Genomic DNA, 14,522 nt, shown 5'->3' with positions numbered 1-14,522 from the left:
ATCTACACAGCAGGGCTTAACTTGAAATAAGCCACGCAAATTGAGCTACATCAATTGCATCGCTTATTTTGAAATTGGGAGCATCTACACAGCACTTACTTAGAAATAGAGCCCTCTTCCTCCGACTTCCCTTACTCCTCATACAATGAGGGTTACAGGAATCGGAGTAAGAAGTCCCCCAGCTTGACAGTATTTCGACAGTATTTCAAAATAACTGCCTGCTGTGTAGACGCGGACTAAGGTATTTCGAAATAATGTTGCTGTGTAGACATACCTTTAGAGTGTGACCAAATGCAAGGATGTATGAAATAATTGATGGGAGATGTAGAATCTCTTGCTTTAAGCCCACTGACTCTCAGAAAATATGACCAGAAATCCAGGAACTCAAGAAACAAGACCATTTGTGATCGATTAGAAATACTTGTTATTATAGATGTGTTCTATGATTGATGAGATAATGAGTTATTGAAAGGTGTTCTTAGCTCAACAAGAATTGCTTGTTGTCACAGACCTGTCTATAATAATGACTTGGTTGCAGTTGTATTTAGAGCATTGGTTATATAATATGAGATATCATAATAGGAAATCCTGGGTAAATCAGTTATGGAAAAGGATTTTTCCTTATCTGGAACTCAATATATTAGGGAGAAAGTATCTGGGAATTAGCCGGGAATGAATCACGTGGCAGGATCGCTTTGCAAGATTGATTTGGTAATATGTAAAATTTTCCTTTCTGTATTATGCTGTATTGATTTTCTGTTAATAATCTTTGATTAATAAATTGTGATTGAGACTGGTTATTTGACAACTTATATTGTTTTTGAAAATTGAACCTCTAACACATTAAGGCACCAGAATGACAATTATACTGCACCCAGACAATTTCAAATTATTAGGATTTTATCTTGAAATACATTACTAATTTAACAAAATAATATGCATAAGGTGATCACTTTCTCCTATGCCTGGTATTCTAGATTTCAGTCTACTCAGAGTATTAGTATTCCCTTGGATGCACAGGGGATTTATGTGGTTAATTCCCATAAAATCTAATGGGAGTTAAGCACATAAATCCCTGGGAAATTGATGGCAGAAGAAACTCTTTATCTTTGGAAGCAGTGACTGAAAAATATTTGGGTATCACAGTGGATAATCAGCTGCACATGAGACTCCAGTGAGATACTGTGGCCAAAAAAGCAAATGTGATCCTGTGATACAAAAACAGAGGAATTTTGAGTAGGAGTAGAGGTAGAGAGTATTTACCTTTGGCTGCGTCTAGACTGGCATGATTTTGCAGAAATACTTTTAATGGGAAAGTTTTTCCGTTCAAAGTATTTCCGCAAAAGAGCGTCTAGATTGGCACAGATGCTTTTGCGCAAGAAGTGCTTTTGCGCAAAAGCATCCGTGGCCAGTCTAGACGCGATTTTGCGCAAGAAAGCCCCGATTGCCATTTTAACCATCAGGGCTTTTTTGCGCAAAACAGTTCTTCCCTGTCTACACTGGCCCTCTTGCGCAAGTATTCTTGTGCAAGAGGGCTTTTTCCCGAGTGGGAGCGTGAAAGTATTTGCGCAAGAAGCACTGATTTTGTACATTACAAAGTCAGTGCTCTTGCGCAAATTCAAGTGGCCAGTATAGACAGCTGGCAAGTTTATCTTGCCAGTCTAGACTCACCCTTTGTGTTTGGCACTGGTGCTATTACTGTTGGAATACTGTTCCCAGTAATGGTGCCCACCGTTTAAGAAGGATGTTGATTGGAGAGAATTCAGAGAAGAGCCACGAGAATGATTCAAAGATTAGAAAACATGCCTTATAGGGACGGACAAAGAGCTCAATCCATTATTTTAACAAAGAAGGCTTGTGGCGGGGTGGGGATGGGGGGTGTGGAAGGAGATTGTCACTTGATCATAATCTATACATTCTTGCATGGGGAAAAACATTTGATAATGGGCAGACAATCTAGCAGACAAATGACTAGAAGTTGAAGGTGTAAATTGTTAACCCTGAGGGTAATTAATCATTGGAACAATTTAATAAGAGTTGTAGTGGAGTCTCCGTGACTGACAATTTTAAAATCAAGACTGGATGTTTTTCTAAAAGAGATGCTCTTGGAATTTTGAGGAGGGAAAAGAGATTTGTGGCCTGTGTTATGCAAGAGCTCAGATTAGGTGATCATAATAGTCCCTTCTGCCCTTGAAATCTGTGAGCACTGCTTCCATGTATAATACGTTTATAATCCACTGCTTAAATAACATATTTGTTCATCCATCTGGAATGAAGTGCACATGATTATTTGTTACTGGGAGTTCATTAAATTACATCTGAGTTGGAAGAGAAAAGAAGAAAGCTCATAAAAAAGCTTTGCAGATTTAATGAAGAGAACGTCAGGTAGAATGAGTGAAGGAAAGTGATGTGGAAAAGCTCTGAAATAGAATTGGCTTGTTATTGAGATTATAGTAATATAACCCAGAGAAGGAGCTTGAGTATGTAATGCAAATCTGTATGCAGTATCAATGTACCTGTGTATATTTCTGTGTCAACTTACAATATACATTAGTGAAATGTTCTTGATGCTGGAAATCCCTGATTATTTCTACCTTCCCTGGTTGATAAGTCTGGGGAGGCAGAAGAGGGATGGATTTGAACTGGAACTGAAAATACAGGTTCTGAAATGTGTGTGTGTGAGGAGAGCAGGGGGAATATTTTTTCTAATACATGTAAAAATGTAGGTCAAATGAATTAGGAATAAGAGAGAAATGCTAGGAGCTCTTTGCAGAACCAATTCCAATCTCACACCTGTGCAAATAAAGAGTAATTCTTCTAAAGTCAATGGTGTTACACATCAGCATATGATTGGAATAAGACCTTGTATGATTCTTGTCCAAAATGAATTTAAAGTCTGAGGGAACAGATCTTCAGCTGGTGTAAAGCAGCATAATTGACATTTCAGTAAGGCCATAGTGGTTTATACTGCCTGAGATTTTAAAAATAGAAGATTCAGCTGGTGCATGTGAAGGGTTGTATTCTGCCCTTGCTCATGCCACTGCCACCAGTGGGAATTCTGAGTGCAGGACAAGGCTGGCAATCTTTATTATTTTCAAAAAATTGGTTTTCTCAGGAATGAGATATTAGCATTTCAGGATTTAAACTGAAGCACTGAATTTCACTGGGAGTAAAGCACTCAGCCTCCAATAAGTCCCTTCAAAATCCCTGCCTAAAAGGGATTACTCTCAGTATACTGTATTTGCTCTCTTTTCCATAACAGTTTAATGTCAGTATACTGTATTTGCTCTCTTTTCCATAACAGTTTAATGTCACAGGGACTGTGTGAGACTAGACTCAATGGTAGAATGCTAGCACATCTGGTTTCCCCATGGTCTTACATGATGACTGAATAGACTCACAGCTTTTGATGCCAGCTTTCCTACAGATTTTCACTGTGATTAGATTTGTTCACAATTATCACGACCTGATTTTCATTGGAAGAACGGCTCTTGCACAAGAGGGGGTTTTTGTGCAAAAAGGAGCCGTCTACAAAAGCCTCATGCACAAAAACAACTGCTCATTACTTATGGAAATGAACAGGACTCTACAAATAATACAGTCTACTCGCCCATGGCGAGTAGATTGTAACCCGGAAGAGCCGGGTTCGGGCCATCTGCACATGTGCAGAACAATCTGTGAATGCGCAGATCACTGGACAGAGCGGCTGGAGAGCGGGGCTCGCCACGGTTCGGCAAGCCCTGCAAACGAAGTACGGTCATATTCCATGCCGCACTTCATTTGCATATGCTTTTCTGCAAGAAGGCTACAGTATAGACGTAGCCTTTGGTAGTGAATGGGGGAGGGAAGGCATAGATTCACACAGAGAAGTTTAACCAAACAACCAAAACAAAGAAAAATACCCTGATCACAACTGAATATACCTTTTCCCTTTACTCATGATCCGTGCTGATCTGTAATTCAAAGCCCAGTTCACTCCCATGTCCAATATTTCTTATTGACATGATAATTCTGATAATTGTATTTGTTTCCTCCAGCCCATAACTTAGAATTGTCTTTCAAAGAGAGCAGGAAAGTTATCTAAATACAATTCAAATTTCAGTGCTGTATTCCCATTGATTTTTCTGGCCCCCTGCCTTCACACTTGAGTTTAACCCCTTAGTCACCGGGTGCTGGCCAGCACTCCTCCTATCCATCAGAAGGACTATGACTAGCACCCTGACCTGCAATTTCTTCTTGTGAGGAATGGCAGATGGTCTGTCTGCCAGTTCCCCATGCATTTTTGGTAGATGAACGTGCTCCCCTGCAGTCTTCTCAAGATTACTTATGTTCTCAAATCCTTGATGATTTTTGGAGGTTGCCTATGAGTGACCTTACCACAAGAGTATATTACAGAGCAGCAAAGAAAGTTCAGCCCACGCTTTCTGAGCAAACTCGTAAAAAATTATTTCTATTAATCCTTCAGATTGCCTGCATAAGTTTAGCCAATCGGAGGACACAAACTCATACCATGTGACTTATGACCAATCAGGAACAACCCAATTAGAAGAAAGTACTAACATTTGCGGCATAATTTTCTCAGCCATTCTAATTCCAAAGAAGGTTTGTGAAATTATAACCATTTTGAATAATTTATGAACTCAATGACATTTCCTCCAAAGAGGTTGTGAACCAAAACAACATATTTTGATGAAAACACGTTTTTTCTATGAAACATGTCTTTTAGCTCTAGTTTGGCATAAGTCTAAATTTGGGCATGTGGCCTGTAACCTTTTTTTTAATGGAATTATATGTATTATTATTTATGAGTAGAAGATTTACCTGGTGTTGTACAGGCCCTTACCTCAAATACATTTTGTTTTCCTTAATTTAAATCATTGCTCCGGGGTGTGGCTGGGGATGAGGGGTTCAGTATGCAGGCTGCCCAAAGGAAAGAGGACTGCCCCAGCTACGTAAAGGTAGCCGCCATGGACCTGGTATCACTGGGAGATATTGCTGTCTTATCTTTTCCCACAGAATCTCAGCTTTCATTTAAATAGAAAAAGTGACCCTTTAGCCTATGTGTATATATATATATATATATATATATATATACACACACACCAGCCTGAAGCATTAGCTCTGAAATGGGGTTGTAGCTCAGGGGCTCAAGGACAATTTAAACATAACCATTTTTTAGTTTCCTCACCTCTGATGAAAGCACGTGTGAAAGGAAAGGGAGGGTTATAGCTCATTTTGATGCCATGGATGAATGGCTACCACTATTTTTTCCCAATCCCACCCCTGTAGCTCAAAAGGCTAGAGAATCCAGCTGGGCACCTGCAAGCTGCAGAGGCCTGCTTTGCTCTGAGGGTGAGTGTTGAGCCAGGTGACTTTATACTTGGTTCTAATGCAGTGGTGGGCAACCTGTGACTAGGGGCCACATGTGACCTACTGGGGTTCAATGTGTGGCCCATAAGACATTTGGTTTACTGTTTGCTCATGCGTTGGGTTGCCAGATTCAGCTAGTTTCCATCCATTCACATTTTTTTGTACCGGTGTTACTAAAGTGACACACATGTAAAGCAAGGGCACATGAAGTGAGGTTCATGCCGATTGCACACACCAGTGACTATGAAAGCCATGTGCTCTTTCTACATCCAATCAAAGTACTGCTTTGGTTCAATTGGGACACCCCACAAATTCTGGGCATGCAAGTGCAATTAGCAAAACTATCCTATCCCAGGAAACCATCTTGGTTATGACAATCTTGTGGCTCATTGAGATGAAGGAGGGCCATCTGTGCGGCCCACTCACTAACTTAGGTTACCCAATACTGTTATAATAACTTCTCCTTCTCCTTCTCCTGGAAGCTGAGTGTAGACTCAGGGAGAGGTCACTGACCTTGTTATACTCACTTTACATGTTCACACTTTTGTTTGTTACCATAAGGACTGAAAACTTTATTTTTCTTAAATGAAAACTTAGTGTCTCATATGATCACATGACTCAGCAAGCAACCCTCCGCCCCCCCAAAAAATCTTATCCTCTCTCAGGTTGTTCTCAAGCTCCAGGGATGAAAGTTGTGTCTTTTCAATTCATGTCAAGAGGTTTAAATAAATAAAGGCTGTTTACATTCTTACATGCACCCGTGGTGATAGATGGTAGCAATTTAAGCATTCTTGCCACATTCAATATTTGAATATTAAAAATTGTCTTCTAAAGGTTTTGAAGATTTATTTCAATGGGCATTAGATATACAAATGCTGTTGAAAATCCTAGTAAGTGCCTACCTGAATTTTTAGGGGACTAAATACCATTAATAATCTATCTCTAGTTGCTTTGCCAAACTGGATTCCTAATAAGTGGCCTGATCTTTACAAGTGCTGACCAACCCCCAGCTCTTATTGACTTCCGTGGAGTTACTGCTAATGTGCTTGTGTACCTGAGAAGTGCATCAAAGCCAAGCTCTCCCTGCACTACCCAAAAAATTCTTGACATTATGCTATAGTTCATCAGCCAAACTTTTTGTCATATGTGATGCAAATGGAACTGTTACTGTTGTGGTGCAATAATTATCTTGTGTACCATAGTAATAGACCCATTCTGGTTCTTCCGTTTAGTCATGCTTTCTTTTGTTATAAATCAACAGTGAAGTCAGCTTCTCCTTTACCCCACCTTCCTCCAACAAAGCCCAAGTAAATAGCATTATGCAGGGAAGCAGCAGGATTTTGGAGCCCCACCCCATCCCCAAATAACAGTAAAGGCATGAGTCTGGGCTAGCACAATGGGGGTGCCCTGGGAGTACTCCCGGGATGCAGTATGTTGTATGTGGGCTACAAACAAGAGGTGGCATGGCCAAAGCATGCTATGCTCCAGCAACCATTGTCAGCATTACAGCCCATGCCACAGTCTGCTTGCGAAACACTATTCCAAATCTTGCTTCCTGCCTCAGTTTCCCCATCTGTAAAAGGGCATTGTGAGGCACTTATTCATCAACACACATGAAAGGAGCAGAAGGTGCTGTAGAAGGCCAAAGCACTGTTGTAAGCATTGTCGCAGCAGTGACATTTATCTGAGTGGGTGAAAGGCACTAAAAGTGGCTTAGTCCATTTTATCACCCCAGAGAGAGCAGCATACAATACTATTACTACAATAGCGCTGCAAGCTTATTGCCCCGGCAACGTTCCTTCAGAGTGAAGGCCTCCTGCCTCGTCCAGCTGCAAGGTGGGCTTCACGCAGGTTGTTAAATGTCTGTAGAATTGCTGAGCTTAAGCAATATCTATTGCTAAGGCAGTTTGAACATACCTGCTGGAAGCTGCTGGCTCCTGGCTATTAACCTTTCTACATTAATTAGGGGGCAGACTGTGTGCACTAAGAGGTGGGGGTTGCAAGGCTGCAGTTTGTTTTTCCTCCCCGCTACAGAAACAAATATTAATAACAGTTGTTCTTTGCTGAAAGTGAACTATCCCCTTATGCTGAAATGAAGTCCAAAAAAAAAAAAAAAAAAAAACCCCTTTAAGTAACCAGACCACAGTTTTCGCTGAGGAATGCTGAGACACAAGGATCTGTTTTGAATTGCTTTATGAAAACGTCTCATAATATATATAAGGCATTTCTGTATTTTTTGGGGGGAAATAGTACAATAATCTTTTTTACTTAGATATCTGATCCGAAAAGCTTCCATTACTTGTTAGCTTTCTTATAAAAAACCCCTATTTATTGCAATCCTGAAAATTGACAGTTTATAAAAATACCTTGAGTCTCTCACCAACCAATGGCCAATTAAGGGCCCACAGAACTCAATGGGAGTTTTATTATTGACTTCAAAGGAATAGGATCATGCCTTTAAGGGGATTTAAATTACCATGATGTTGGTAGTGGACAATGAAATGTGACAGTATTGATGTATCTTGGCAACAGGACAAAAACAAACCACTCTATGACAAGTAAACCTAAACTACCTAGATGCCCTGAATCAACTAATGTGAAAAAATAAATACTTTGAACTAGGGATATTAAATTGCGGTTAGGAAGCTAATCAAGTAGTGGATGGAATTTCCATCGACTGCTCAATCAGTTGATAAGAGGGTTTGCTACAGCTCTGCTTATGAAATGTAGCAAGGGTTAGGCTTATCGGGCAGTCGACTAGTCGGTTACATCCCTACTTTGAACTGTTTTCATCAGCTTATTTTTTTCCTCCTCTCCCTTTTCCCTTCTTGTAAGAGCTGAATCGTCTATTTAAACCATTTTCAGTTACTTCTCTCTAATTTCCTTCCCCTCCTCCCTGCTGCTTGCAAGAGCTGAATCATCAAAGTAACAGTAGAATCTATTTGAGTTTATTAAAAATTGAGGAAAACCAGGAAGATCAGCCATGACGGGTGCTCTTAATCAAACCATTAACAAACGTAATTCTCCAGCAATACAATAAATAATTTCTATTATAACTCAGCAAATACACCATTATGCATCATGAATATCCTTTAATTAGGAACATGCAGCTACAAGCAAGAGAATAAAATTCCAGGGATCCCATAGCATGACACTAATGGCGTGGTTGTATTGCTGTACAGGGAAAGGCTGTTGCCTACTTGCATGAAACTACTTAAGAACCAATCGGAGATTTTCTTCTAAATTGACAATGGAGGTGTTTGGGAAAAACGAGCCGCAATGAAATTTGTTCTTTGAGACTTCAGAATTTGGGAATGGTTAATAAATTTAGTGATGGAAAAAAAATTAAGGGGTTGGAGGAGATGGGAAAAGAAAATGCATGTACAGTATGTTGCCACTCTGTTTACAGCGTGGCATAGACATGGAAGACTGTGTGATAGCATCCTCTCCACTGCCTAACCATGCCCAAGACATCCATTGCTGCTAGAGAGTGGTCCCCCACTGAAAGCCTGGGAGCACGGCAGCTGCCTTTGTTCCCCTCTCTTGTGCTGGTAGATCTTAAAATGCAATTTTCGTTATGCTACCTCTGTCTGTGCAGAAGCCACCTCCCCCCCTCCTCCAACTTGTAGGAACCTGTGGACGGGAGAGTTCACATGAGGGAAGCTGGAGAAATGTCTTCATGTCAACAGAACTACCTTGTGAGCTGTGTTACTAGACAGCACTTGAGCTGGAGAATCATGGAATCAAAGAGGCTCTCCCCAGAGTCAAGTATTAAGGGGGCAATTTGTATTGGTTCCTGTGAGGTCAGCTCTGTGCAGTTCTCGGAAGCCCTGTTAGAAGGGAAATATAGTAAAACTGACAAGTCCAAGGCTTTAACAATTATATTTTCTCCTCCTTTGTCTGTTCTCCTCAAAAGAGGAAATAAGGGTCAAAACACTTACAAATGGCATTTGGAAGTGTTACAACTCCAACATGTCAAAATAGGATCTACCTGATTTGCGATTGTCAAGTGAGTCTCGTGAACATTTTATCCCTGTCTATGCTTCCCCTCTGATGGAGACATTTAGAGAAGGATGGGTGGTGGCAGGGAGGAGAGAATGGGAATGAAAAGCACAAATTTGAACTCCTAGCTTCTTTACTGGGTCTTATAGACACCAGCCCATTGCATTGGTACCGTGTGAGCAGCTAACACACTGCGGCTACATCTACATTGGCCCCTATTACGGAATAGGCATGCAAATGTAGCACTTTGGAAGAGGCAAATCCGGGGGGGATTTAAATATCCCCCACGGCATTTGCATTTTCATGGCCCCCACTTTTTTCCGGCTTGGAGAAAAGCGTCCAGACTGGCACGATCCTCCGGAATAAAGCCCTATTCCGGAGGATCTCTTATTCCTACTTGCAAGTAGGATATTTAAATCCCCCGCGGATTTGCCTCTTCCAAAGTGCTACATTTGCATGCCTATTCCGTAATAGGCGGCCAGTGTAGACACAGCCTGCATGTTTAGGAAGAGGTTGAAGATGATGGGAACCTCACCTTTGTGCTCTTCTATCTGTTGCTGCTTTGTGCAGGCCTCTCTTTTGATCTAGTTAAGGCAGCCACGCTGCCAGCTGCAAACAGACATGGGGGCCAAAATCCTCACTGCAATTAGCGCACTATAAAAGGTGTCCCTCGATATGTCCCATTTTGGTGGCAGCAGAGGGTGGGTGTGGCATAAGAGGTTCTACTTCACCATTAGCAACACACTTGGCCTTTCTGGGCTGATATTTCAGCAGATCCTTCCAGCCAAGTAGTACAAAGCATATCAAAGTCAGAACATTCCAGAGGAGCTAGCAGAACATGTGGCAAATGAAACTGTTAGCTGCATGCTCCAGCTTTGTAGTATGAGTCTAACCACAAGTTTAGTTTTTGCACAAACTTCTGCTCTCATTTTGCAGAGATCAGGTGGATAGGGTTAGGATTTAAGCCTTCGCACATAGCCAAAAGGGGTATAAACTCAAGTGTTGAGCAGTGTACGTTCAATAACGCTCAGGTGGCTTTTCACTGGCATTTAGATTTTGTCAAAGAGTATACTGAGTTTATTGATCACATGGGAAAAATTACATAATCTCAGTTGTAATAACCCCTACTCCTCAGAATTAAAAAGCAGTTGCTGAACAAAATAGTAAGTCTTCTACTGTTGCAAAACAGACAAACAATTCCCAAAACCTGAGAACCTCAAAGAAAACTCAATATAAATGTATAAGAACCAACAGATATATGCACAAAACATTTGGTCATTTCAATCTTGTCTTCAGAAACTTTTTCCTTGTTTGACTGGTCAAAGTATTATATACACTCTCCTGTTTCATACACATTTTAAAGAAAAATCAATGTCTAATCCTTAAGCATAGCTATTGATTAAATTTGATTCAATTTGTAACAGGGTTCCAAGCTACAGAAGAGGCACATTCTAAGATAAAAATACAGAAAAAAAGGTTAGCACATTTGTCTATTTCCCCCATGTCTCAGCCTGCCTACGGAAGCAGTGAGCTGTTATGGGGGATTAACTCTAATTAGAAAAAAAAAAAAACATCCGCACAGAAGTCTAAGTAGGCTGTTCTTTAGCTATCATATTAAGAGTGCATCAATATTTCAAATCTTTATTATCCTGACAAGGAGGTTACAGCTGCCTTCCTGCTGACTAACCCCTGAAATCAAATTGTAGAAATGTTACACTTATATATGAACTTTCACTGTGAATGAACCTGGATAATTTTTTCTTCTTCAAATAGCTTGTTTCCTCATGTAATGCAACCCCTCAACCCAAAGAATATGAAATAATCATCTTCTTACTGTCAAAGACAGATCCTGCAAGCCCTTTCTACCAGTAATAGTCTTTATTACCGAGGATGGCACAGCAAGAAGAATTTGCAGGATCCTGTTCCATGGTTCTGAAAGTTGTCAAGAACTGAGGCTCAGTTTTAAACCTTAAATTGTAACAAGTAGAGTTTAGGATTATGCTTGACCAGGTTACCTCTTTAAAAAAATCATAACTGTCCATTTCTTTTTCTTGCATAGAAGCCTAGACAGGCACAGAATCCAATGATAGTCAGAACTATGCCTAGCAAGAGAGCAACTGCATCTCCAGCATCTAGGGCTTCGACCACAGGAAGCATAAGTATCAGTGAAAAGAATGCCAAAAAGAGTTTTGAGGTGTCTCCAAGAAAAGCCATGTTGCTCATCTGGTGGCCTTGGAAGGGAGGTTAAACAAGGAGAAGCTGGTACTTCAAATGTATCTATAAATAAAACAAAACAAACAAGAACATGAAAGGACTTTTTCCTTTACATTTTCCTTTACATTTATTTCCAAGAATTCTACATCGACAGATATGACTGGAGTATCACCAGATTTGTATGGAAATGTATTAGAGTGTGACTGAGCCACAGAACAGGGAGATTCAGGCTTGGTCTTCAAAGATACAAAAGTGATTTTCTTTATAGTAAGATAAAAACTCTGGGAGAGTTTTCTCACTGCAAAATCCTAAGTGAAGACATCATAGTGTTTGTTATGAGGAAGCCGGCCAAAGCCAGCACTGTACTCCCTGCCCATAGTTGATGTTATCTAGTTTCTCTTGCAGTAACACTAAAGTGCCTTGTCTCCACTAAGATTTTACAGCAGGATAGCTAATGCAGTAAAGCACACACCTTTTTCATCAGTGAAGACATAGCTTTAGAGAAGTTATTCTGGAATGAGGATGAGAATTTAAACCAAAAATAAATATTGTGGATGCTCTATTTTGGAATATGGGTGTCTTTTCCAGTTAATCTTTAATTTATTTCCAGAGGAGATTAAGCCAAATCAGAAAAAAAAGCAATCTTATTCCAGAATAGAAGGTGTCCACATGGGGAGCTATTCTGGTTGATATCCCCAAGTACACAAGCGCCTTAATTTTCTTCCTGGCTCAGCCAAAGTTTCTTATATGACCTGGGGGCAAGTAACAAATTCCATTGTGCTTCAGTTTTCCCATAATTATCCCTACATGAATTGCATTGCTAGGGAGATCCATGCATTATATTATTAGCCTGGTAAGTGATATAAATTTATGTTATTGCTGGGGATGTAATAGTGTAGCTAGTTAAACGATTAACTGAGAAGCGGATGCTTATTGGTTAATGATACTGACTATATACAGACCTCTCTCCCTGGCTTTGCCAATCAATTTTTTAGTGGGCTGGCTGGCAGCCTGGCTCAGTACCCACTTGCACTGGGTCCCAGGAGCTGCCCCTGCTGCAGCTCTGCAGGAAAAATATTTTAGGAGCCGGTAGTGCAGAACCATAGTGGGGGTAGCCCCGGGGATGAGGCATGAGCTGGGACTGAGCCAGGCTGCCTGCCTGCTGGCTCCTAAAATACTTAGTGTAGAGCCGCAGCAGGGGTTGTTGCTGGGACCCAGCATGAGCCAAGACTGAGCCCTGGTCTACACTAGGATTTTATTTCAAAAGAACCCCCCCCCCCCCACCACCACGTTGAATTTATAAATGGAGCATCCACACTACCAAGCCCGTTATTTCAAAATACCGGGCTGCAGAATTCAAAAACTGTACTCCCACTTTTCATCAGCAGTAATGCTAATTCTGAAATAGTTATTGCAAAATAACAGTAGTGTGGACGATTTGGTGGCGCTACTTCAAAATAATTACTCCCCTGAGTAATTTGAACTAATTTATCACCAGTGCTTTCTGGGGCACTAAGTCCGAGGTAGCGTGACCATGGTGCCTGCCTCAGACTAATTTCAAGGTTTCCCCATAGCGTGGACATGCTAGTTCGAATTTGTTAAATCGTAAGTTAAGTTGAATTTAGTAATTTTGAAATACTTTCCTAGTGTAGACAGGGCCTGAGTTTTTGCAGTGCTAACTCTTATTGTGTAGTTGACACATTTTTTGTTGATACACTATTAACGAATTACATGCTGTACGTCCCTAGTTATTGCCACGATTATTCTGACCCAACCAGCAAAACAATATCCTTTAAAAAAAGTGGACCTAAAGCCTAACAAAACTGTCCGTGTTTACACTTTTTCAGATTTCCCTTCCTGTCTAGTCAAACACTGGAGTTTGCAGGACAAACGAGCACAGAGACTTAGAAAACAGGATAACATGCAAATCATCTACACCATTTCATCCTCCAGTAAAAGTCTAACAGAAACTTACCTTAATCTCTATAATTACTCTCTGATATTTTCTTTTTGGTTAGCATTAGAATCTAGAAAGCAATGAACTCCTCAGTCATCACCTGTCAAAAATCAAGAGAGTTATTTGCTCAGTTGGTGGAAATGTAAGAGTTCTGCTAGCCCCAGACAGTGGAAAGGAAAATAGGAACAGGCAGTGAAGTGAGAAAAAACCCCAAACCTCAGAGCTTAAGAGTCATATGCAGCAACATGTGACACATAAAATCAGTTTCTCTGTAGACAACTTTGCGCAAAATATGAACTCTAGGTCTGAAAGCAAAGGGGAAGCTGGAGCTATGAACGGCCTAGGATCGTTTCAATCTACACAGTTTATAGTCTCTCACCCCTGTAGTAGAAGCCAGGCGTCTGTGCACTGCCGTGCTGGAGGCAGCCATTAGAGGAAGAAAGGGAAAGAGGAAGACTGCGTGACTACATCTCCCAGCATTTGGGCTTGCCTACAATTCCCACGGTGCATTGCAGTAGATCAGCGTTAACCTTTTAGATGCCTATATATAAACCATCTTGTTAGTCTTTAAAGTGCTACATAGTCCTATATATAAGGAGATTTCTGGAAGAAGAAAAAAGGCATTTTGCTTCCAGAGGGAATTTAGATTGATTGCAGCCTGGGTATACAGCAGTCAGTACATCTGTATTCCATCTGCCATCCCCTACTCTTTGGGGTTTATACAACTTTTAGGACCCGATTCGGATCTTGTACAAGTTTTACCTCTGTAACTCCACGGACTTTTGCTCCTGATTCACATCAGTGTAAATGACGGTAGAATCAGTACCTTGGAATCTATTACGTACAGAAAAAAAAACCCCTGTTGAGCTTTGTATTATCAATTATTATTTATTTTAGTTAATAAACTAATAGCAGGCAAATGTTTTGTCTATTTGTTTAATCTCCTAAATCAATACCTAAATATTCACCTGCAGCGCTT

At 40.6% G+C, this 14,522-nt stretch overlaps 1 protein-coding gene across 1 annotated transcript; it reads right to left on the bottom strand.

The window, feature by feature from the left end:
- Positions 1-10,420: 10,420 nt before the first annotated feature.
- On the bottom strand, positions 10,421-14,062 carry SMIM30 (small integral membrane protein 30). The gene is made up of 3 exons (XM_075929541.1): positions 13,923-14,062; positions 13,562-13,643; positions 10,421-11,649 (listed from the first exon to the last, which is right to left on the bottom strand). Exon 3 carries the CDS (start codon positions 11,593-11,595, stop codon positions 11,401-11,403), a length of 195 nt encoding a protein of 64 aa, XP_075785656.1. The 5' UTR covers positions 11,596-11,649; positions 13,562-13,643; positions 13,923-14,062; the 3' UTR covers positions 10,421-11,400.
- Between the last annotated feature and the right edge of the window lie 460 nt (positions 14,063-14,522).

The sequence above is a fragment of the Pelodiscus sinensis genome, chromosome 1, assembly GCF_049634645.1.
Source record: "Pelodiscus sinensis isolate JC-2024 chromosome 1, ASM4963464v1, whole genome shotgun sequence".
In the NCBI taxonomy this organism is placed as follows: Eukaryota; Metazoa; Chordata; order Testudines; family Trionychidae; genus Pelodiscus; species Pelodiscus sinensis.
This window is presented reverse-complemented; position numbering and strand designations above follow the sequence as displayed.

Coding starts and splice junctions, on each gene's coding strand:
- SMIM30 (XM_075929541.1), bottom strand. CDS start 11,595: ATGAGCAACATGGCTTTTCTTGGAGACACCTCAAAACTCTTTTTGGCA.